Source organism: Motacilla alba, chromosome 2 (genome assembly GCF_015832195.1).
Source record: "Motacilla alba alba isolate MOTALB_02 chromosome 2, Motacilla_alba_V1.0_pri, whole genome shotgun sequence".
NCBI classification, from domain to species: Eukaryota; Metazoa; Chordata; class Aves; order Passeriformes; family Motacillidae; genus Motacilla; species Motacilla alba.
The window spans coordinates 20,746,699-20,773,334 of record NC_052017.1 but is presented as its reverse complement, the minus strand read 5'-3'; the positions used below and the strand labels follow the sequence as shown (position 1 = coordinate 20,773,334).

The 26,636-nt window shown below is 35.9% G+C and overlaps 1 protein-coding gene across 2 annotated transcripts in view; it reads right to left on the bottom strand.

The window, feature by feature from the left end:
• Nucleotides 1-26,636, bottom strand: part of MINDY3 (MINDY lysine 48 deubiquitinase 3) — a 47,836-nt gene that overhangs the window by 7,243 nt on the left and 13,957 nt on the right. For both annotated transcript variants that reach the window (XM_038161351.1, XM_038161359.1), the window contains 7 exons: nucleotides 26,301-26,415; nucleotides 25,797-25,870; nucleotides 25,257-25,336; nucleotides 20,512-20,582; nucleotides 18,181-18,261; nucleotides 3,807-3,879; nucleotides 2,935-3,007 (listed from right to left, as the gene is read on the bottom strand). In XM_038161351.1, coding sequence (XP_038017279.1) covers nucleotides 2,935-3,007; nucleotides 3,807-3,879; nucleotides 18,181-18,261; nucleotides 20,512-20,582; nucleotides 25,257-25,336; nucleotides 25,797-25,870; nucleotides 26,301-26,415 — 567 coding nt within the window. The remainder of the gene's footprint in view (nucleotides 1-2,934; nucleotides 3,008-3,806; nucleotides 3,880-18,180; nucleotides 18,262-20,511; nucleotides 20,583-25,256; nucleotides 25,337-25,796; nucleotides 25,871-26,300; nucleotides 26,416-26,636) is intronic.

The window sequence follows — 26,636 nt, the reverse complement described above, 5'->3', positions numbered from 1 at the left end:
AAAACATTGGGAATCATGTATCAGAACTACAAACCTCTTGCAGGCCCCTTGGCACTGATGTGCTCAGAAGAATACTATTAGTTTTTGTTTTATAACTTTACTTATTACTCTACAGATTTTAACTTTGCTTTATATTATATTTACATTTAACATTCCATAAATCCAGATTCTTCCCATTTGTTCAGTATACACGCTACATTTTCCGTTCAGAAGGCACACTCTTAGTTTCTCATAGATGTCTCTTTTACTACTTAGGCCTTTAACCACCCCCTAGGTCTCTTATGTTGGGGGCTGTGAGCACAAGGTGTAGTTTTCCAAGGTCTTTTTAATTGTTGCACAGAAGCATTTGGTCCTTTTGGCTACCACTAATGTTTCTTCATCTTTAAGTAACCTCCTTTCTTGGTCCTAACATAGAACTAGTAGGAAGTTATTTGAATTCTTTTTGTTCCTCCCTCAACACACAGAGGATGTATTATGCAAATCTGAAGAGAGTGGCTCTGTTAAGGTCCTTGGGAGAAGAATTTTAAAATTCGTAACACTGAATGTGGTATCCTATAAACTATGCTAATTTATTATTTAAAAAAAAAAATCACTACTCAAGTGAAACCATGACTGACAACTTGCAAGACACTGGACTTCAATCCTTCTCTTCCTCATTCTCACTGCTCTCAAAGTACATTTTGGCTATGTCAGTGGCTGTTTGAAACCTGCCCAAATTCTTGAAATGCTGCAGCAGAGTTGCAAAAACATTGTGTTTGCAAACAGAACCATAACAAATACTTTTCAAAATGAACTTAAAATTATGTAATAAAATTAAAGCAAGGTAATTGCTTTAATTGCTTTTACCTTTACCTTCTTATACAAGACCTGTTTAAAAATACAGCACCATGTAAGTTTTTAAATATAGCCACTGTACAAAATTCAATCAGTTAAGCAGGAGGATAAGTTTAATAAATTTAGTTTGTGCTGTGTTTCAACTGAGGTTTTCTCCTTCAGCAAATCTGTAACACCTTTCACTGTTCACAGCAGAGCTACTGAACACGTGTGATTGTGTTTCAGTCTCCTCAGTGCAAAGCTCGGCACCTGAACTCAAGAGGTTACAAGTGTTGGGGTGATGGCTTTTGTACTGTTATTGCTGAGAAGTGTGTGGGAACAAAAGCCTCCGCTACTGGTCAAATAGACAGGGAGCATAAAATGTTTTAAGCAAGCTAAACCTACACTGACAGATGTGCTCAAATCAGTGCCCTAAAGAGCATAAAATGATTTTTAGAAACAGGCAAATCAACTGAGACAGGTGAGTTCTCAGATACATTTACTAAAACACTAAAAAATTTTACTAAAAACACACACAATGGCATTCAGTACTGGCTAAGTCACCTTGCTAATTCACGTCTGCTCTACAGAGTTTTCCCCTATAGTTCTACAATTTTCATCAGGTCTGATCTTTATAGATTCTGAGAAACTTAAAGCCTTGGATTTGATAATCACAAATTTAAATACACATTTGGAGGCAAGGCCTTTAATTTTCCTTAAGAACAAACAAACAAACAAAACACAAGCAAAAAAGCCCATATGGAGTTTGAAATACATTATTTATACTTGTGTTCCACACAAAAAAGACAGAACATCTAGAACCCAAACAGAGTAGGTTCTCAAGGTAATAGTAATAGGCAATATATTTATTTAAGAGGAGATGATTTAAGACTACATTTTCCATGCTTTGATCATGGCTTTTCAATACAGCAGTTCTTTTGACTGGCTCTTTGTACATCAACTTATATTTTATATGCTATGCAAATAAAATATGACAGGGCTATGCCACAAATGTCCTGAAAGACAAACAACCAAATGGAAAAACTGCTGAATGAAGAGAGAATTTTTCTGCAGAGACTGTAGAACAAAAAGGTGAAAGTCATCTTCTCAGATCTATTAAACAATGGCTTTTTTTTCTTTCCCCTCTTTTAAAAAAAGTGTCTTTTACAAATTTCACCACTTATTGTTACAATATGAATGTGAGTCTTTTGTCTTGTACTTTCTTTTGGTTTGGGTATCTCTTTATTTCAATTTTTACTCCTATCCTCCAGAGAACAACTCAGTAAACTTCATTATAAACCACACTATAAACATTTGAAAGGATAGAAAATAGGCTCAATGACATTTCAGATGGCTCTGATAAGTAAACTCACTGTCTCCACAGTCATTCCAGTTTTGACCCAACTAAACTAGACCAAATGTTTACAAGAGAGCAGAAGCAACTTTTGGAGCAGTAAAAAAGTATAAGTGCTTGGCTCTCCTTTCTGGGTTAAGCATTTAGTCACAAAACATGGTAAGTTTTGACATTGAGGGTTAACTGCTGTCACTTAATATTAGTCTTATCTGTCCATCTTAGAGCTAAAACATTTGAGTTTTAACTCCAACCCTGGGAATCAATGTGTTATTTCTGAAAATAAATGGCAGTTATGAACACTACTAGGTCCTGAGTGCTGGTGTAAACAAAACTGTAACTGAAGCAGTTTCAGCTTCCAACTCAGCAGAAAGATCCAGTGGTAATCCAGATTTCCCTCTGAATACCTTGACTGTTTAGCTTTTGACACACCATTTCACCTACATTAATATATAAAAATATAATCCTGACTATCTTCTGAATATAGTAATGCAGTAGGTTTGAGGGGTTTTTTTTGCTTCTAGTTATTACTACCAAAGTCAGAGACATCTTAATTTAATTCCTCCCCTTAAATTTGAAGCTTAACATTTGAAAATAACACTCTGTGCCCAGAATGAAAAAAATCCAAACTAGGAAAAAAACCCACAACCAAAACCAATCCAAAATAATAATAGATATGTGGTAAACAGAATCAAGAAAAAAAAAGCCTTAAATGATAATTAATGTCATTAATTGATAAATCTGCAGTATTTAAATTTTATTATACTTACTATTCAGGATCTGAAACAAGGTCCAGAGCCTTCATTACATCTTCTAGCAGTGAGTCAGGTATAAACCCATTATCTGAAGAAGTAGCAAAGTTTCTTGTGAGGAAAAGAAACAAATGCTTTCCAGAATAAATTCCACTTAAAAATACAAATACAGCAGATCTTTATCTGTAAAATTTGCAAGCAAATGTTGAGGTTCTATAAGGAAAGGAGTTTTCAAATGCTTTTCTGGCACTTGAAAAAAAAAGAAAAGTGCAATACAGAAACTGGATTTATCACTCATACACTTAGACACTTAATACTTGCTAAGAATTCAATCTTTGTATAGAGTTCTCCATGACGTACCTTGGGATAACTGCACCGTTTTCCCCTTTTGATCAGTTAAAATAGTACCTGAAAGCTAGACATCCTGTTTTCCAAAACATAAGAAAATTTTCCGTGTATGCTGCATACATTCAAGAACAAAATTTCAGGAAGAATGAATCATATCAGATCAGTTGTTTAATGAAAATATAATATAGGAGAAATAAATTTTATTTAAGCTTTATGTTAACTACAAAGAACATAACAAAGTTTAAAAACATCTATTTTAAAAACTCTACTTGCTATTTCACAAATTCCCTTACTGCAGAATTCTCGGATAATTTCTTCATAGAATTATGGAATGTTTTTGGTCAGAAGGGGCCTTGAAGATCACCTACTTCCAACCTGCCTGTCGTGGTCAGGGTGATCTTCCAGTACACCAGGGTGCTCAATGTCACTTGTAGACTGACTCCTGTACTGAACATTTCTTAAGGACTAGGCATTTCATTCCTTTCTTAATGAGTACGTTTCTATTAAAAAAATCTTATTTCAGCACAAAGTACACCCCTTACCCTCAGGGTCATATGTCTGGAAAACTCTTCTTGCTTGTTCTGAAGGTGCCTCAGGAGCAACAAGGGCCATGTCCTATGGGGATGAAGAAAAAACACACAAAGAAAACTTCCAAAATATTCTTACTTCAGATACAGATTACTGAGAAAATATTTAGCCATGCTACACCCAGTTGGAACCTAAATTAATGCAAATTTCAATGCAACAGAAGAAAAGTTAAAGTAATTTGGCAATTTTGCTGATAGTGACATAAAACAACCAAGAAGTATGCTAAAGGTTATTCCACAAACTTCTACACAAATTTTATGCAAGTCTTTTCATGCAGATGTTGTGGTACAAAAGCTAATTGGAAACTACAATTCCAATCATTTGTACTCAAGAGCTCCAAGTGGAAAAGTGCACAGGAGAAAATAATTCAGGAGGAGTCCCTTTGTCCTGCTCATCTCTCCTGATGAGAACAACTTGAAAATTGCTTGCTAAATGTACTGGAAATATAATTCAGTATCACAATAATGTAATTTTAAGGATCCATAAATACGACTTAATAGAAACAAACCCACTGTTTAATGAAAAATTTTCCACTTTATAAATTTATAAAATTTCATTTTATAAATGAATGATAACTAGAACATTTAAAGAAAACCCATATTTTAACAATGTATCTTCATGTTTACCAGGTTCTAAAATCCTTTAAAGTACTTTCAGATAAAAAAGACTATATTAACCCAACAGTTAGTTTCACAATGACAAATAAAGTATGAAGTTGTGCAATTGTTGAGCACATACCCTGTCATAATGGGTAACACTTATGTTATTATATAAGGCACATACACTATGAAATTTTGTAATATGTGACCAACTCTTAAATAATCTGGAATACAAAACATACTAAGCAGGAATATATTTCATTTTCACAGTGTATTTCAATAAACTAATGTAAATAGTTCTCAATTTAAAACCAACAATGCCATAGCATATAAAGCTTATTAACAACAAGATGATTAGTGATTTCAATATTCAGGATTTAACTCTGAAGAATGGATATTTTAGTGGTAGTTTCTTATTTAAAAAAACACCAGCTCACAAAGCCTACATAACGAGGGAGAACACAGAATTTCCAATGGTATGGAAGGATATAAGCCAGAGTAACTTCCAATGGCGTAGCCACAGAATTTCAAATGTAAACTACATGGCTGTACTTTGGTTTACGAGTATGCAGTTCCTTCCATACAATCGTAATGTAATCCAAGAATAAAGACTACCATTTGCGCTGTCCTCCCTACCCACAAATTATCTTGTTCATGCAGTACTTTCCACAGTTTCATGTGACACAAAACAGATTCTTTAAAGCAAGTCTTCTGCAACTGCCAGCAATTTCTTCATAGTCCAATTGCAAATAGTGTGTATTTCTGTTAGCATTTTAATTTTCCAGGTCCTTAGTTTTTTAGTTCATGTATGTATACATGGGAAGAACTCAGAGATGAAATCACTAAGTGCACTAGTCATACTGAAAATTCTCTCTCTTTTGGAGGAACTTTCAAATATGGTAAAGCCTCTATATTGTTACGTATTAGCATTTTTTATTCACTAAATGTGATGTACTGATGGTCTAAGCATGTAACTTCAGATGGAAACTTAGAAAAGTCTGTCTCAGAGTCAGATGACCAAAAACCCAACCTCTCTTACCTGTAAAATAATTCTAACTTTTCACTGAGATTGCTGTAGTATAAAAAGTTAAAATGCAAGATCCTTTACATACAAATCCCACACAACCTCCTAACTTATCATGTCATTAATTTCCAATACGGAGATAACTTTAAAAACTTCAATTAGTCCATATATTTGTACTGGGGGAAAAAATACCATAGGTCCTTCATGCAATAAAGCTGAAAATGTGATAAACATCTAACAAAAACATATTTCAGCTGCCCAAGCTGATATTTCACCATATGTGCCAAAGAGATTCCCCACCCCAGCCTTATGAATTGTATTTTGATGTAATCCATGCAGTGAAAGTTCCATATAAGGGAATCTCATAAACAGTTAATTACAATAATTATTTCCAATACTAAGAACAACATGTCCCAAAAATCATGCTTCACTCATTGGCTCTTGTGATAGACAAACAAGTCATTTTATATTACTTTGAAAAGTTATTCTCATCATTAGTACCAGTTATTTTAAGATCCCATGCTTAGCCTCAGAGGCAAAAAATATTCTTCATAAGTTTTAATGAAAACATTCCCAAACTTTTCATTCTACAAATCCAAAGCAGAACATAATGGCTAAGCCATACTGAAATCCTGGCTATGAATTTTTACAAAAATCACACCCTGAAAGACCCATTGCCCTGAAAAATGAAATCTGCTTGCATATGAACTGCTTTATCGTTCTACACTATCACTACTGAGTGATATGTAGAAGAATTATATATTGTAATACTAACTTTCTTCTTAAAAATTTACATTTACCTAAAAACAATATAGAAACACAGATTGTTTAGCAATTTTTTAACTTGCTGTAACTTAATTGCCTCTGGAGAACTAAAGTTTATTCAATCCAGTCTTGTATTACAGAGAAAAGTGTGTATTTTTCAATGCTATAATCAGTGGCTTTCAAGGCATCAACTTTTCCGAAATGGCTTCCTAAGAAAACAAAATTGATGGGATCTCTGAAAGTTATTCCCATCTCCCTAGCTAACTCCTGAGTCCATTGCCCAATTTAAGCTTTACAGGAGTCTCACAACTGATTGCTGAAATTGGATGCCACCCAGAGCATCTCAGTGAGGAGCTGGTTCAAAAAGAAATTTGATTTTATGTGTCAGCAAGGTTCCTTTGGAGATTGTATTTTGAAAGAGAAAAGACACTTCACACAATCCTATGATGTACTATGTAACTATCATAATTTGGACACACAGGTCTTTCACACATGACTGTAATACATTTCAAATTGGATAGTGCTCTGAAATTACACTGTCCAACTTCAGATCCTCCTGTGGCTGTACTCATTCATTTGCAATCAATCTCCACATTCATTCTACATACCCTGGAGCACACAGAGAATGTTCTTCTTCAAAAGGTAAAGGGATCCTGCTCCCAAAGCCAGAACTGAAAGGCTCTTTATAGCCTGAGATATAACAACTCACTTAAACTCAGAGAGAATAGAATTAATTGAATGCAGCTTTATTTGGGGGCAAGGAGCAGAAGTGCCATTTATATCACCATGCATATAAATGAGTTTGTGTCCTAAAGGCATCAGATTTACTTGTAGGGACTGGCTAGGAAGTGAACCAAAAAAAAAAATTTAACACAGACTGGTATCAGTTGAAAAACAGGAAATGCATCATCAGTAGCAAAAATAGGTTCCAAGACTTAGAATGATATAAAAATCCAGTTACTGATTCTCGTTAAGATGAAGAAGGCTCAACAGAACTTGGGCATTGCTTGAAATTAAACAACAGCTTTTTTGTAAGTTTTCCTAGGAGCTATTTATCAAACCAAGGAAAAGAGAGTGCTTAAGATCTAAAATGGGAGGCCATTGTTACCATCATACAAAGAACTGAACAGTTATGGAAAGGTCATAGATCTTTTTTCCTCTTAGGCATCACCAAGGAAGTATTGAGACCACTGAGGTATGAAGTTACTGGTTCTAAATATACCAACGTATCATCTACTGTCAATCTAGGCAGACTATTGTGAAGGGTCTGTCTGGAAAGGGACAGTTATGAGAATTATGCCATGGTAACAAAGCAAGTCAAATCCTAGAACACTGTGAAGTCAGTCCTAAACCATTTGATGTTATTTGGCACAAATTTAATTTAAAAGACTATGAGTCTTCTACAGAGGGATGGCCAATGAAGACTAGTTCAAGACTCCCATTTGTGTTCAGGGACATCATCCACACCAGTAGCTTGCAGGGGGCAGTGCCCTTGGATGTCGCAGCCATGGCAGTGCCCTGCACAGACTGCTTACCATGATTTTCTTGTGCTGGCCAACAGAATGTGCCACTGCTCTGCAGCACACCATCTTTCATGAGAGAAGGCATTAAAAAATGCCAAACAACTGGAACATAGCCAAACAATACTTGAAGGAGTACAAGGTTTTTCTCACTTTAGAGGCGTATATGGAAAAACTGAAGGAAAGGTCCTAGACTTTTCTGTCGCTATACAAGAGCTCTGTGGCTACAACTATTTCCACTTCTGAATGGCAGGTGTCAAAGATCATATACTGTATCCTCCTAAGCCTTGAAGAGGGGCTCTAAGACTATCTGGGATTCAGAAAATGCCAAAAGAAAATACTTTCCTTGAATAAGAAGAGAGGAAAAAGACACAAAAGGAAGAATGCCACCCCCAAAGTAGCGGAATTCTTATCAAGGGTCAGAAAATAAAATACAGGCCTTGTAGTTTAGACCAGGAAAAGACAACAGTCAACCTGAACGTGTTCATCAAGGGATAGTGGTGGTGCTGGAGGAGGAACATTCATGACAAGCAATTTGCTACAACAAGGTGGTTAAAAGGAAGCAAATTGCTGTACACTGCCTTGCAAAAGTGAAATGACTGCATTTACTCTACAGTACATGCAGTACCTTGCTGAGGACAGAAGAGAGTTGTCAAAAAGGAAGAAAGAGAAGCTACAGCTACATATGGACTACTTCGAACTCTTTTTCACCTTCACCCATAGCACCAGACAGAAAAGAGCCTACTTGATCCAAGGGTGGGGTGAGGCTGTGGAAGAAAAGCAAACACAAACCCAAGAAAAAGAATTAGTAACAGAAATCTGAGGACCCTGCCAGCCTATTCATCTGGAAAGTGGGGCTTTTAACATACACTCAAATAAGTTATAGAAACCACAATATATCCTCCATTCCTCTGGGAGAGGGTGGTTTAATAAGAATGCCAGCAAAAAAAGCCACAGTGTTGCAGTTTTTAAAAATAAGAGAAACTCAAAAGTACAGTGAATACCTATTTACAGTTACATTGCCACAGATGTTGGTGGTTTAGTTTAAAACATCACAAGAAGGCAACAATTCATGGGGTGACTCATTAAAATATAAGAGCTTCTTCAACATGTTCCTTGCTTTCATGGACAGATTACAAGAGATTACTGTAAACCAATAAAGATTATTGGTTTACATAAAGAAGTATAAAGATAAGAAGATAAGGAATATATAGTATTCGACGAATATTATAGTATTCTAATATATATTATTATATTCAAATATTATTATTTTTAAATATATAGTATTCGAATATATTTATTCTACAATAAAGAAGTATATAGTAATTTTCTTGTTCAGTTACTAGCTTGTTTTGCTCATCAACACAAAATGTTTTTATTTTGAAAGTAAAAATACATTACTGGAATAATAGACCAAGAGTCAGCAAATTTGAGTTTACTGGAATTCTTATCTAATAACTAAATTACATACTACTCTCCAGTCACAAGCTTAATCTGAAAGGGCAGCTTTTCAAATTATATTCACATAGTTGGTTTTTTTTTTGGAAGTCAGAACACAATGCTATATAAACACAAAACTTCATTCTTAAGAGGAATCAAGCTGGAAGTGGACAAATTCCATGTTTTATGACTTCCAAAACCCCCACAATATAATTCATTCAAGATGAATTTTAGCTTCTAATTATTATGCTACCATTTTCTATGTAAAAAATTAATATCTAGTATCAAACACTATTTCTACATCTAATACTATTTCAGCCTATAGACATGAGCTGATTGCTACAAAACACAGTGGTGAGTATTAACATATTGCTAATTCTATTTGGGAATTACAATAGGGAGGCAGGAAATGAACATGTATGTCAGGAACATTTAATAGCAAAGTTTAAAACCAGTGAAGATGGACTGCAGAAATTTAAATCTTCCTAACTACAGTTCTAACAATACTGAAAGCTGCACTTAATGCTGGAAATCAGCCTACAGTATTCAGTTTCCCACTAAAACCATATAATTCTCTCTTGGGATGACGAAAACCCTCTGACTTGCTTCAGTCCAGAATGATTAAATGTTTGTCAAAAATAGACCAGATCAATTATTTTATAACTCAAATATGCTGAGTGTTTCTAAAGGATAATTCTTAGCCTAGTTCATTAATTTAACAGTAACATTTTATAGCTTTCCATGTGAAATGTACAAGCTTTGTGAAGCAATGAAGAAAAAAGGTATATTAATAATGGCATGTGATCCACTGTTATTTAGTATTGGTAAGTAGTATTTCAGGAAATCTTTATATGCACATGTTGCTACATGTACAGAGAAAATATGAAATATTCACAAACATCACAGTTTCATATATTATAAAAGCAGCATTGCTATTTACGTTCATATTTAAAGTATATTATTTCAGGTAGCTAACTCTAACAGCAGCAGAATAGGGCAATTAGCTTCTATAAAACCAATGTTTTATTCTTTTATTAATACAAAACATGTTTTTTTTCATTACAGCTGTATTATACAGTAAAGCCCATCTTACTTCACTCCAGCTGCATGAGCTTTCTTAACTGCACATGGGCAGTGACTGAGTTTCTTCCCTAAATACTCCTGAACTGCTTCAATATTTTCATACCAGTCTCTGACAACTTTGGCACCTCTCTGTAACAGTTATTTTTGAAGTACACATGTAAGATACCCTAAACTGTCAACTGGTAGAAGAAAATGGCATTGGACTCCCTGTACCACACAAAGAAAACAGATTTCATAAGCTTCTTATGTAAAACAAACCAACACTGGAAAAAATGTACTTAAATGTCTAAATGAGGTTGCTACATGAGGTGGCTATAAAGCTGAATTTTAGAAACAAGAGAATATGTTATTCAAATAGCTAATCCTATGTAACTTCTTATGTAAGAGGAGAAAGATAGAAAATGAAGGCAATAGCTAAAGTATCACTAAACATGCTTCACCTCTCCTAGGAGTTCAAAAGTCCCTCCTCCCCAGACAACCCCTGTCTCTGCCTTTTCTCTGTATCCTTCTACATTTAGACTTTCAGTTCATTCATTCACATATCCTAACCTGAAAGTAGAGCTGCCTTATCAAAAGAGATCAGATATGATATTTTTATTTTGTATGCAACAAAGTTGTTATTGCCATGAAACAAGTAAATAGAGGGATAAAAAACTTATTTTTCCATGCTTTTTAAAAAGTGGTTAGAAATTGGTTGCTGAAGATCTTTGTGATCGTACTTGGATTAAATCCAGTGCTGTATATGGATTCACCCTATGTTCTCAGGGATTCCACAGCTGTCACATGTATTAAAGTTTTGTGGATCAAACAACAGCTACAATCAAAACAGATTTCAATCAGGTTCCTGCCATTTATAAAATGACCCAAAGTCTCCTGATAGAGATTCTTTACACAAGTTCAGTCTGTCATGTCACAGCTTTATTAGACAGTGTGTGAGTTTTGCAAAAAGCAGAACTTGGCACAAAGTATCAGAACAGGACTACAACAGTTACTACTTTAAAGCCTATTTTTATTACTGAAGCATATGTTGGCATGCTGGGAGTCTCATTTACTGTTTCTAGTTTCTGCATCTATCCCAGTAGGGTCTGGGAACATGGGAATAAGGCAGGCTGAAGAGAGAATAAAAGAATATGTAAGCCTCCACTTCCAAGGATAGATGGTGCCCTGCTCAGAAAGAACATCTGGTCTTCAGACATTTTGGAGAAAAAACATGCAAAGAGACAAATGGCCACAAAATAATTTCCCTGTTGTTTTGCCCAAGAACACTTCACTTAAAAATATCTTTAATAAGCATTCACTAACTATATTTAAAACTCTGTTTCCTAAGTTCTGTAATACATTAATGACTTCAGGACATTTTCTCAGGAAGAAAAATTTTAAGGGGAAGAATGATTCCTCGGATTCCTTCCAGAACATGTATTTATAACAAGGAAGCAAGGATTAACAGCCATTCATAGACATCCATTTCCTCAAACAGAACACATGACAGGCAGATAATCAGTTCATAAGCTGAACAACCACTCTGTCACATGGTGAATACTACATTCCCAATTCTTAGTATTCCCAGTATCATTATCTGGTATAAAAAATATGCAGTTACTAGGCTACAATTAAAAGATAAAGTAAAAGGGAAGCTGCTTTGTAAAACAAAGAATGGATGGTGTGAGCCTGGCACTATCAAGGTTAATGATTTCTATCTCTTACCTCATCTAAAGGTACATGGGGCATGTGGAGAAGTTGTTCATTTTACTTGCCTTCTCTTCATTGTATTACTATAAGCGTATTAAATTCCATATTTTGGAAGATAAACTTTTAGGGCTCTTAAAAAAAATCTGTGTGGAAATGACTCCAAATTTCTCATTCAAAATTAAATTTCTGGAATGATTTCAAGAAGATAAGCCCTGATAAGGAATATACTATTTGCTGTGACCTAACTGGGGCCTTCCAGTACCTGAAGGGAGCCTATAAGAAAAGTGGAGAGGGATTTTTAACAGGAGCGTGTAGTGACAGGACAAGTAGAGATGGATTCAAATTGAAAGACAGAAGGTTTAGATTAGATATTAGAAAGACATTCTTTACTGTGAGGGTGGTGAGGCACCAGAACAGGTTGTCCAGACAAGTTGTGGATGCCCCATCTCTGGAGCTGCTCAAGAGTAGGCAGGATGGGGCTCTAGGCTAGATGGGGCTCTGAGCAACCTGGTCTAGTAGAAGGTGTCCCTGGCCATGGCATGGGGGCTGGATCTTTAAGGTCCCTTCCAGCCCAAACCATACTATGATGTGAAATATGTATCAGAAAAAAGGTGGTTCAAGATAGAAAAAAGAAACCTAGAAGTGAATGAACTGTTAGGATATACTTTCCAATAAACTTAACATATAAGGTTAAAAATTAAGAACTTGGGTGAACTACAGAAGGTACATAAAAGCACAGATTATCAAATGTGCAGAACAATTTCTGCACAAGAAAATACTAAATAGAGAGGGAACCCTCAGGCTTGAAAAAGAGAGGTCTATAAAATCAAGCATAGAATGAGAGTGATGAAGAGGGAATGATTATTCAGTATTTGTAATAGGAACTAATTAACCTGCAAGTAAAATCAGAGTAGACCCACAAATAACAGAACAAGGTTTCATACTTATGCTCTGTGATCTCACAAAGCTAGAGTAGGGTAGAACCTTTCAGAAGTATTTTATTTTGATGTGTCCCCTGCCAACAATGAGACCTCAAAGCTGGCCTTTCTACTAGGAAACTCATTTGGGATTGCTTATGAACTTATGAAATGCTGTGTTATTCAGAAAAACTTAAATTCATTTAGCAATAGCATTTACACTACACATCTTAAACCAACCAGTAGAGTAACTTCAATTCTTTTTGGGAGCCCATAGTTCCCACAGGAAACACCTTCCATCAACATTAATTTTAAAAATGGCTCTGCTCCTGCAGAAAGGAGCTCTTAAATTAACAACAGGAATATTTGAAGAGTCAGGACTATTGTCAAAAACAGAAGAGCATTTGCCTTCCTGCTCTTAAACAGCACACAGAAAATGGGAACCCTATTTCAGTCTAGGAGTGATTTCTGCTGTTGTCTCACTCATCTATGTCTTTTCCTTTTAGGTGTCCAGACTGTTCCAATAGAACCAATTTCTCTTACTCCTGAATACTACAGACCCTATAGCCACATGCTCTGTAACCATTTTCTGAAGTGGAATCTTCAAAATGTGATCTTAATTTCTTCTCTGATGAAAACATGTATTTCAAAATTTGGCTACCTGCATTTACTGGTCACGGAAGCAAAAAACAAAAGGAAGTGCCTAGACAGTTTTCACTCCCTTCTCTAAGTAGAAGAGATCTTAAATTAAAGGATAGGTCATTTCTGTAGAAACCAAAGCGTTAACATATAGTAATGATGACTGATTTTTTACACATGCATTTCGATTCTTTTCACACCACCAACAATCTCTGTTGGTGTTCTGAGCTTAATGCTGTACCAACTAACACTCCCCTCAGCCCAGCTCCAGTAAACACCACCGACCCACATTTAGGCTCTCCTAGAGCAGTGTCAGTGTTTGGTGATGTGCCCTTCAGCTGAACTCTGATGAAAGAGATGGTTTAGGAAGAGAAGTCAGTGTTCTTTCTTCTGAGAGACAATGCTATCAAGCATGCAGAACAAAGGCTTTGAAAATGTATAGAATAGGTTACAGTGATCAAAGTCAGAGAAATAAAAAAATGTAATCTGAAACCAATGTGGTTCCAGGAGTCCAGGACAGGACATTTTCCTTCAAAAGCAGCAATTTGTAATTCATTCAGATTTCTCAGACAGGCGTTTTCTCTGCTTATCTGACTCTTTAAGTCTAGAGATGCCACAATACTGTAACTGAAAATGGATAGCCAATTCTGTTGGGCCTCTGTGCTCAAAGACATAGAAACAAAGGAAATTTTTTAAAGACCTACACAGCTAAAGCGTCCCCACAGTTTCAATCACCTGAAGTCAGCTGACATACATTTATTCCATGCTGTCTTTTCATTTTCAATGAGTCTGAAATCAAACTTTAACACAATGTGGATTTGCATGTCACGACAGAATTTAGAAAGCACCTATTAACCTCCTGTTGTTCTTCCTGTTGTTTGCACTGGAACATTTTCTTGTTATATTTTGCATAACATTTCAATTTGTTGGTACTCTTTTATACAGTGTCTGACCACGTTTTGGCATTCCTAGAAGTTCTGAACTGTCTCAGCTTGTCATAACTTCCTATGAGTATCATAAAAATAATTATGAAATGCCTGTACAACATTTCATCCAGAACATGACAGCCTTATTTAGAGTTGCCCCACTTCCTACTGTCTCTTATCCCTACAATGAAAGAGAAAAAACAATACAAAAAGACTGTAGTAATAAAGCTGAGTTTTAGAGAACATTTACAATATCACATATTTGCCTTCACACCATCTGACAGAGCATGCAGAGAAACTCATTGTGTCAGGTGAAAGATTCCTTGTTTGCTTCTGTTGGACTGAAGCCATTTGAAAGTTTTTCTATTCACTGAAAGTAAGAGTGGGCAGGGAGAGGCAGAAATGATGGCTGCTTAGATTTAGTAGCCTATAAATAATTTACCTTGTTGCAAATGCACAGTCCATGACCACTAGGAGTAATAGCCACACTTATTTTTTAACAAAACGTTAAATTTGGACTCCTGAGCATTAATCAGCTTTCTGACTTTATACACGCAACAGTTGGGAAGAAAAATAATATGATGGTACTACTTATGGTTCTTTGCTAGGGACACCCCTGCAATGATTCACAAAGTTTTTCCAACTCTATTATGACACACATAACTATCAGAAATTTGAAGAACTATTTAGATAATACAGATGTTTGCATGTGCTTCCTGACTTCAACATTTACCCATCTGCAGAACAAGCTGTAGTATTTTTCAAGATAGCCTACTCTAGAAATGAAGATGTAAGGTTCCATTTCACATATTTCCAGATTCTATTTTCTATCGAAAAGATCTAAGTACAAATAATTATTTGGCTGATGACAGGTTGGTTATGTCCCAGACAGCAAAACTACTGATATTGTCTTTAATAAAATGTGCTTCAATCAAAACAATAAATAAATTATTTGTTATTTATCTCCAAGTCTCTATACTAAAACAAGGTTAATAACTCACTGGGTATGTACAAAAATGCTATGACAGTCAAGATGTACACCATGCAGGTAGAAGAAAACTTACTCCTTCAGTAACAGGAGAAACTGCTGACCCACTGTAGACTTGTCTTAAAACTAGGAATTGACTCAACTGTCTCAGTTTACAGCTACCTCAAGCAGCAGCAGTTGCAAGAGAGATTAAGCTGAATTACACACTTTAGTTAATTAATTTTCACTTTAGGCTATAAGTATGACCTTCAGCCACTGTGCTGCATTTTGCACATTAAAATACATTGAAAATACACAGTTTTAGAATTGCAGCTATGAACAGAATCATGTATTTTACAAAATAAAACCTTTCTCACAGTCACAGCTAAAAGAATGGTCCACATTCAGAGTAGTGCAAACGTAGTCTGGCAGATAACAATAGAAGTCTACGATATTTAAATCAAAATGTTCTGAGATAGAAGAGTGTGGTGGTTTATCATACATTTCACTGATAGGAGAAAAATGTTTATCATCCATCTAATGTAAAAATCTAAGTCAAACATGTAAATACTAAAGAACCACAGTCAGCTTGCTTTCTTTAAGTAGAGCAGTATGCAGAATTTGAGTAAAACCTTTTGCTTGTTAAACCTCCATGCTCAAGGAAATGAAGATTCTATTCTGTTCCCTAATTTTCCCATGCTAGTTGTCCATAGCAACAGTAGCCTAGGAAGATTGCTGTTTCTAGATTTCTAGACCACATTACTCAGCTAATGACAAAACTGACTACTTTTCTGCATAACAGAATAATTAATAATAGGCTAACATTATTCTACTTATAAGTAAGGCTTTATGCTGCTGTAAAATTTAGGCAGCTTGAAAGAATTAAAATTTGGGTTTTTTTAAAATTTAATCTGCACTGGTTTTGGCTCCGCAGTTCATTTTTTTCTTTCCATTCTGAACATTTCTTTCTCATGTAATCAAACTCTCCACCAAACTAGAAGCTACATCCTCAGCATCAAACACCATTTACACAATTACACATGCTACTTTAACAACGTGCTGACTAAACCTTGGCAACAAATTCAAGTTTCTTCTGTAGTTTTTGACATGTAGCTTCAATTGATGCAATAATTGATTGTCAACACAATTTGTATTTCCACTGCAGCTGACATTTCTGCTTCACCTGAAATGCTCAACAACTGCTACTTAAAAAAGGATGAGGTTAGACACTCAAATTCAAAAACTAAGAGGTTTTACACAACTTCAAATCCTGCTTTGCGTAATAACAACAACAACAACAAAAATCTAGGAAATCCTTTGCCAAGACCATGTCAATTCTTTATTCTGCTTTTTAATAATCACAAGCTGAAGTTCTACACAGCTTAAGTGGAGTTCAGTGAAGAAAGGAAAACCAATTGGAGACACCAGATATTGATACCCAGTTACTCTAAACCCAGGAACCAGCCTTCAGCATCCTAAAAGAAAGAGCATTAGGAGTAGATTTCTGTCAGGAAATGGCCTCTGTGGACACTGAGCATTAGCTACGATAACATTGTGACAGGAAGGCTGGACTAGCATTAACAGAGCAATTATACCTATTTGCATCACACTGCTGTCTACATGGTACTGACTTTGATGATATCATTCAGAAAAACTGGGGATAAAATTTCAAAATCAAAATTAAAAAAAAAAGCTTTACTGGAAAGACTGGGGAGAGAGTAAAGCAGAAAACTAATATCCAAAAGTGAATAAGGACTTTTCTATTCCATGGAGTAAGGAAGAAAGAATATTTATCTGACATTAGGGATTAAAAATTTGCAAAAAAAATTTTCAATGTGTAAAATTGGCTTGGTAATTTCAAGGATTTTTTAAAATTTAAGTTTAAAGATTAAATAATACTACTACACAAATTTTCAACATATTGTGGAGGTTTGTTTCTTAGTAAGAAAAATCTAGGCATTTGTGTTGTCTTTCTGAAGATCAGGCAAATGTTTTACTTAAGGAAACTCAACAGTTCGAGAATTCACAGTTTTATCTTTGTCATGTGTTCTAGTATTTATTTTAAAGATTTATAGTTAAAGTTTTAATTAACTTTAAGATATTAGATACTGGGAAGTTAACTTCTAATAAGTACCAATAAATATGCTAGTAGGTACCATTCAAAGTTTCAATAAAATTTTTAATCAGAAACAAGTGTTCTATAAAAACAAAATTTAAGGTTTTAAACAACTTACAATCTCCAACTAAAGAAACAGAAATTGTCTCCTTGGAAAATCTGGTCTAAGATTTTACACTGAGAGTCCTCCTGAAAGCATTTTATGTTTTACAGGCTACAGTAGACATCTGACAGAATATAAACAAAGAATTATTGCAACAGTCCTGATATCTATTTTAAATCTAGAACAACCAACTACACATTAAAAGTTGTGAAAGCACTGTCAGGGAGATGAAACTACTACATAACTCTTTCTTACACTATAGAAATTTAAGACAGTACATATCCCAAGCATGGTGTTCCAAAGCATAAACCACCCCCAGCCCAATAAATTAAGCTAAAACCAGAAGACTTCACACTGCAAGTTATGAAGTATTGCTAAAGTATGGGAACAACTCTGCCTCCAAGGAAAGGCTTAATTAACAGTTTTCGTGAACATGTTTTTACATTAAAGCCACATAAAAGTCACCTTTTAGCAAGATCTGTACTTCGAATTTATGTGGTGTTTATCTGCCTGAGGTTACCAAAACCACATCTAACATACCTTGGCAAAGAAGACTGTGAGGTGTGTTTCACTGCCAAGTATCCAAATGGGAAATTTTGGAGATTTCAAATAGGAGCCAACCTAAAAAGGTACAGCAAAATCAGAAATACAAAGCAAACACAGAAAGGTCATCTAGTTAGTGACCAAATTAATGAAAATTTAGTTAGTTTTCAGAATGGTTAGGACTCCACTGATATAAAATGTTTAATAAAATGATGTAAGTGTTTAGCTTGCAGACGAGTACTATGCTTAACAACACTATAATCAGATGCTAATGAAAGGTAGAAGTCCACTTGATTTATTAACTGGTTTTGGACTAATTAATTCAGAATCTACATGTATTTAATAAATCAAAGGACAGCCAGCTGCAGTCAATTCACCAACATTCTGCCAACTACCTTATTCTCTTTAACTCTGTGATAAGCTAAAGGAATTTACTACAGACTATAAAGAAAGCAAAGAACAACCAAAAAGGTTCAGGAATTAAAGAGTATTAATGCTGTTTCAAAAATAGTCTTTGTAGAACAGCCAGGACCTGTGACCCCATAGGGGATGCTGGATAAGCTCAGGGAGGACTGTCGCCCTTGGGTGGGACCCCACACTGGAAGAGGGGAAGTACAGATTCCCTTGCAGCCCGTGGAGGACCAGCATATGGACTGCACTAATTAATGGTGCACTACAGCAGGAGTGGCACTAAGGCTGCTGCACCCAGCCTGGGAACAAGAGAAGGAGTTCGCTGCAGCATTAAACCAGATAACCTGGCTTAAAAGGACCAAGGTGGAAGTTGTAATGGATGTCTTTAATTTGTTGTAAGCCATGATTTGAGTTGCTGTTACAGGAATTACTGTAACAGGAACCACCTGAACCAATGGAGGAGCAGCCTTACAAGAAGCAGATGCAGTGCAGCAGTGACCCGACCTGAGCTGGCTTTGGTGCCCAAGGACTCCAGGGAGCACCACGTCTCCTATCCTGAGTGACCACCAGAACAGAGGGAGCTCAAAGCCACGGACTAAATGAACTCAAAGGACATTTCATGGACATTGTACAGACATTCAGCAGGGGCAGTCAGACTAAGAGAATGACAGATATATCAAAGGGTAGAAAGGGGGGGTGGTGTTTAATGAGGTTGTATTGAATAGTGTGACATAAACATATGACAATGGTATGGACTAAGGGGTGGAATGTGCTGCTTTGGAATGGAATAGAGTTTATTTTCTTCACAGTGGCTGGTACAGGGCTGTGTTCTGGATTCGTGCTGAACACAGGGTTGACAATATAGAGATGTTTTTGTTGCTGCTGAGCAGAGCTTACACAGAGCCAAGGCCTTTTCTGCTTTTTTACAGCCACACTGGCAAGGGTGATGGGTTGCAAGGAAGGCTGGGAGAAGACATAGCTGGGACAGGTGACCAAAAGTGGACATAAAGTGGGAGGGAAGAAGGAGGAATGGGGGTACATTTGGAGTGATGGCATTTGTCTTGTCAAGTAACTGTTACACTTGATGGGGCTGTGTTCTCCTGGACATGGCTGAATGCCTACTTGTCCATCAAAAACCGTAATTAATTTCTTGTTTTGCTTTGCTTGTGTGTTTGGCTTTTGTTTTCCCTACTAAACTGCCTTTATCTCGACCCGTGAGTTTTTCAACTTGAACCCTTCTAATTCTCTTGCTGATCCTGCTGCTGGGGGCACAAGTGAGCATCTGTGTGGGACTTGGTTGCTGGCTGGGGTTAAACTGCAACAGTAAATCACAGAATTTCTCAAATAAAAACCAGGAATCAAGAATTCTGTCACAAGAGGAAGAAATAATATGGACTAAGGTGCATATCAGCAACTTTCAAATGTTCAGAGATAAATATGTAAAATATCTTTTAAATTTTGAATAGATTATATTTAGAATACAGTTGCTTAATAGTAGTTTTATCATTTTTACTTATGGATATTTATTTTAAATGGAAGACAGTGAAAGCATAAAAAAAGATCAATAAAATTACAACATAACAGCAAGCCATTTTGGGACTTCACAGTTTTAAAACCATCTACAAAACTTTAGCTAGAGTTATTTCAGTAAAAACATAAGCTGCTAACTAGCAATAATCAATAAAGTTCTAATCTAAATAGCATCAAACAAAATTTACTCAGGAAGATGTATTTAAAAATTTTATCATATATTTGTCTTATATGTCTTGTATATGTCTCAATACATGAGTTTGGACGTTATTTGAAAGTTCTTTAAGATCTCCAATAGTACAAAGTCAAGCTTTCAGTAATACTGTTAAAAAAGCCCACAACACCTTAATGAAAGAAAAATTTTAAATTATGTAGAAAACAGCTTACCTTACAATATCTCAGCGATTCCATCAACGTCAAAAAGCCTACTGTTGCCTGTTTGTGTATGCCAAGAAGTTCTGTTCAAAAAAAACCACAAAATTTATTCAAGAAAAATCTGCAAATTCTGTTTTAAGCCATTTTTTCTTACTTTAAAAATTGGTCAAGTAATAACAATTTTAAGTTATGCAGTTTTAGAAACAATAGCAAATCATCAAGACACAGTCAAAAATGGTAATTTCTCTCTATATAAAACATGTTTATAGAGAGATCTTATTTATAAAGATCATAAGATCCAGACTCAAGGTTTTAAGAGGTTTCTGTTGATAGTCTCTTTTAAAAACCTGTGGGCTTTGCAATATACATCACAATTACTGTTAGAAAAATCTAAGAACAGCTATCTTCAAGAAGAGAAAATCCCATACACATGCATAAATGAATGCTTTTTCCTCTCTCCTTCTTTCTTCTTAGAGTTCCTTGGCCATATTTATCTTAAGCATTTCACATTCTGAATAATAAAACACAATTTTTGAAATAATAATTTTTAAGTAGAAAAACTAATTTTATTTTCAATACTGACTTCCATTTAAAGCTCTCAAACACACACAGCTGCCAGAAATAGCTGAAATATTTATGTACTACTGATTGGAAGAGCACTTACAGAGCCTTACTTGAGGTCCTCTAATATAAATAAAGAGGAAGTACTTCAAAATTCAAGCTTCAAACCTAATTATACAGATTTGGAAGAAGCTCTGGGCTTTTGTATACATCATCTAAGGAGTTCCAAGTACTGTCTGCTTAGAACAGCTCTGCTAGACCCCCAAATACTGTCTAACAAGAGCAGCACATACTGGAAGCGTACTCTATGATCAATTTAAGAATTTCTGGATTTCCTATAATTTGTTGAACATTGACTTTCATATTTGAAAGTTCCCTCTAAAACACTAAGTCTCAACCATAATTTTTAACACCAGTCATCTGTGTACAACAGCATAAAACTGACATCTTTACCAATGGGCTAAAGCCTCAGGACCATAGCAAGTGAAAGAAGCCATTCTGAATTTAAAAGATTCCTTGATTTGCAGAAGTGAACTCTGCAGCACCAGGCATGCTATGCTCCCTTCATCAACTTCAAGTTTACCTCACTGAATTTTGCAACAGTGCAGAACAGTTATTATAGTAATGGTTTAATGTTTCCCTCTACTGTTAAGCAAAAGTCCCCATATATCCAATTCTGAAAATCAAAACCCAAAAAACTTACAAACACAAGCTTGTTCACTACCTTTGTGTCTAGAAGTACAACTCCTTCCTTAGAGTGTGAGCTATACATATTAAAATGATCTTTGCATGTAGAATTCTCTGATCTGAAAGCTGTGCTTTCACAGATTACCTTCAAACTTGCTGGAATTAAAATATTCAGGGGTACATAGATTATCCTCAGCAAAACCCCATCATCTCCCTGGCTAATAGTTGAGTGGCTATAAATTACCATATGCTAAGACAATTCATTCTTTCTTTGAGCTGGGGGAAAGAGAGCTATAAGCCCAATTAAAAAAACTAGTGAAGAATCCTTCAAACTAGGGAACAGGTAACATACAGAAATAACACATTTATACGTGCAATGAAGGAAACGAGTGGCAGAAGCAAGCAGCAGTATATTAGAGAAGTAATTTTATGCATCACATATATTTCTTAAAAACCAGTAACAAAAAACAATGTAAAGTCCAGTCTGCTAAACAAGGGATTCAGATGTAGGAGCCAGTACCCGGGAGCAGAACAACTAAGTCACATGTAGATAATACTTACTATTCAGAAAATTATTCAAAATAACGCTGTGATTAAGTACTTTGTTCCCCTCACAGATAACTAGATGAGAATTCTCACTAGTAACTAGAGAGTGCTGTGATTCTGGCTACAACAGTGGCCACACAGTGTGAATATTCTGAATAGTCAGTAGTCAAGATACACAGACTGCATATCTGTGCAGGAACCTCCTAGGTTAACTTCAGCTTGTAGTCACTGATCTACCCATGCCTCCTTCAGAATGAGCCAGAGAGGAGAGACACAAAAGCAAAAACTATTCTCAGATGATTTACAAAGAAACAAAAGGAGACTAGCTGCACTAAATCAAAGTTTATTCTGTGAATATCCTCACCCCACAAAGAGAGAAGATGACTGGAAGACATCTGATAACACCGAAGATCAACTAAGAAAATGAATATTTTTGCCTCTTGTCACAAAGTTAGTTTCTCTGGCTTGGAAAAGCACTTTTGCAAAGGACTCAAATTTCGGAACCCATGTTTCCACCCGCAACAGCACAGCGCCACCCAGCGGCCACACCGGCCCTCAAACCCCTGGCACCGGCAGGGAAAAGCAGCTCCAGCCCTGGCTGCATTCGTAGGGAACTGCTCCAGCGCACGGAGGAACAACAGCCCCAAAAAAGCAGTAAAAAATATCAACTACCTTCCCATATCTTCCCACCGTGGATAGCTGTGGCAAGAGACGAGATCAGAATAAGAAGAAAGGTTTAAAGGAGAACATGTAGCTAGTCAAAGAAGAGATATCATTTCACTGGCATTTTTACCACCAGTGGCCAAGAACAATTCCAGTTAGTAACTCCGACCCTGTTTGGAAAATATGCAATACTGTGACAGCCAGCGCTCTGAGTACAGTCTGCAAAGACATGGTAATTCCTCAAGTTTGCAACTCAGTCTGTTCTTTTGTCACTGCTAAAATTACTGGCAGTACCTTTACAATGGCTTATAAATAATTTTAATTATTTATTAATTAAAAACTGCTTTTTTGAATAGTTTAAAAATAGGTAAAGTGACTTCAGATAACTTCTGAATAAAAGAGTATTCAGTCATTGTTATTTTGATACCTTCAACCCTTCTACGTGAAAAGCTCATGAGCAATTACATGAAAGAAGCTGAAGGTTTTACACACAAAGAGAAACAAAATCCATGATACATGCTCAAAGAAGAAAAGATGACAAAAAGGATTTCTATATAAAGAAAATGTGACAATGTATCCAAAATTCAGCCTAGCCTAAGAAGCTGTGAACAGTACCAGCTGCTGTTTATCTTTCTTTTTGATAGACTATAACAAATCACTTGCTAACAAATATGATTATAGACTTAAGACTGTGTATAAGCAGGGTCTGGCTGTAATTGTCCAATGGCTTCAAGAAAACGGAGGGCTCCCAATATAAAGTCCAGTTACTTGACTGGTCAGAAAAACTAACAGGACACATAATACCAGATCCTCAAGAAGTACTAAAGATCATTTTCTGTTCCTCCTCTCTCCACAAAAAGACAGACTCTATCGGAGTTCTTGTTCTAGGTTTTTAGGGCAGAACTGACTGAGAACCTAAATGCTGACCATTACTGTGTTCACAGCAAGTTCAGCATTCTCAGAAAAGAAAAAAAATTCCAACTTGATAACTAAGAAAAGGCCTACCAGAAACATAATTTGAAAGGCAAATGAGGGAATGAACTCACAGTTTTCAAAACCAATATACTGAATTGCAGAACAGCAACTTAGCCTTATAGAAAGGAAAGCTCCTAGAAAATTCAGATTGATTGATCGATCATAATCTAAAAATTCAGAAAGATATATCATAATCAAAAAGGGAAAACTAAAAGTACTGAAGAAAACATACAGATAAAATCCAGAAGGCTAATTGAAACAAATTTCTATTAGAAATAGGGGGGATAAATGACAACAAGGTCAAATAAAGGAAAGTTAGATAGAATATCCAAATGACATTCTCTAAGTCTGAAAGCATAGACTGCATGAAATCATAATCAAGTGCAAGTCCAAAATGTCTCAAGGGAGATTATATTACTTGTTCATCATCAAACCAGAGCATTTTGATTCAGGTCTTGCATGGATCTGTCCTGAATCTAATTTCAAGTAAGTTTGTTCTGTGCTGACTTAGATGATGAAAAATCATTGTAAGAAACACGCTGATGAACCCGAGATGGACTGTGCAGCAGTTAAAGAGATGTGAACAATTCAAATGGTTCCTGTTTTCATACAATCTCAATTTGTAAAATGAAACCCAAAAACCACAAAAGCCTTCTAATCATGAGCTTCCACTGAATCACTCCACTATGTCAATGTTTTTCCTGCACTGGGGAGCCCGAAACTGGACACACCACTCCAGAGGTTGTCCCACAAGCGCCAGAGACAGGGAAAGAACCACAATTTCTTTTCAGCTGCTGGCTACCCTCCTGGGTAGCTTCTGGCCCTTCTTGGATAGAAGGGCACACCAGTGACTGAATGCAACTCACTCCCCACATGGGCCTTAGGTGCTTTCCTACAAGGCTGCTTCCCAGCCAGCCAGTGCTGCCCTGTGCTGCTCCACAGATGGGATTCCTGGATTCCTTCCTGGATGTAGGACTTGCGTGCACCTCAGGACATTACTGTCAGTCCATTTCTCTAGTTTGATGTGGCTGTTTTGAACAGTGCCCTTGTCTTCAAACTTCCCAAACTGCAGAGACTGCACTCCCTTCCATCATCCAGGTCATGAGGTAACATCTACGTTCAACTGGTAGCTGACGATCCTGTATTCACTGATACTAACATCAGCAAATTTGTGCAGTATGCTTCATTTCCATTTGAAATCTACTTAATTCAAAGGGCAGTAAACAAGGAGACTATCGAAACAAAAATGGAATATATTCCAAATCTATAGGTCAGCATCTCAGAGTATGTAAAAAAATAACAAGCATAAACTAGAACCAACTTACTCATTCCTGAACATTCTCTGTCTCCATCCCACACGTTAGAAACAGCATGTCCAGTCAACAGTAGATTAATCAAGCTTTGGCTACACAACAGAAAGAAATTATGTAAGACATAAGAAACTAAAAGGGACATGAAATTTATTTCAAAAACTGTGGTTATCTGTAACAAATTTTAAAATTATTGAATTACCCAAGCAGACATTTTGTAACTACTTTCCATTAACTAGTGTGTATTTTAATGCAGGAATCCTAATTATCATCTCCACTCTTTTAAACATGAACTTGATATAGAATGCAGCCCTGAATTTGAGAATTATCCATCTGAAAATTCAATGAGAACAGAAGCATCTCCTCAGAACTGATGTACTAAAAGGAGTTAGCAGGGAAACAGACACACTTTTTGGTGTTGCTTTTAGGTATTAAGTTACAATTGAGTCTCTCTTTTAATGTCAGTAACTTCCTAAAAGAATGATCAGTTACATAAGACAAAAAATTAGCCCAAAAATCTATTTTAAGTGGTAGCAAACTTTTTTTGCAGCTTACCTTCCATGACCATAAACAGGATCTATCAATGGTTCAGTTGCATCTTCAATTTCATTTTTTATGTTTTCTATACCCTGTAGAAAAATTACAAACATTTTTGCTGTCTTAAGGAATGAGCTGCAACATTTATACAACAGAATGCAACAGTAAAACATCGGGAGGCTGATGTTTTTACATGAACTGATAAAGGCCGCTTTCTCTTCAAAGGAAGATATTTTCAAACACCTTGCAAGGAAAGATGTTTTCAAAATGTGTAAGTCTTCCAGATCAAAAGAGAAAAAGACAAACCAAAACCCAAAAAAACCAAAGGACTGAGCCTTTTAAATTTTTAGGCTGGAACTGTACTGCAACATACATGAAGACACCATTTCATAAATTTATCTGGACTTGACTGAGTTCATCAGTTTATTTGTTCACCTTTTACAGAAAAAGGGTTACAGGATCAAACTTTCTCTTAACAAGGAAATAAAACCCACCCAAAAATACATCAAGCAACCCACAAACCTTTGTCAGTATTACAGAATACAGAAAGAGCAATACTCCAAATCTGTTTGTCCATGCTGAATATTGATCCCAAACTGCAGCCTTCAGTTCAGGGAAGCTTTTGAATGCTCGTTTGCTAAAGACAAAAAACAATAACAAACAAACAACAGAAAAGAAGTATGTATTGAGATGAAGCATTAGAATAGTGTCACAAAGCACTACCAAGAATTACTACCACCTAACATGAGAATGTCAAAGTAAAAGTAGAACAGATCTGGTGTTATAGACAGAATGACACAGCAGCTCCTCTGGAGTTACAGTAACTGCCATCTGCAGATGATAAATAATTCTGGAGCA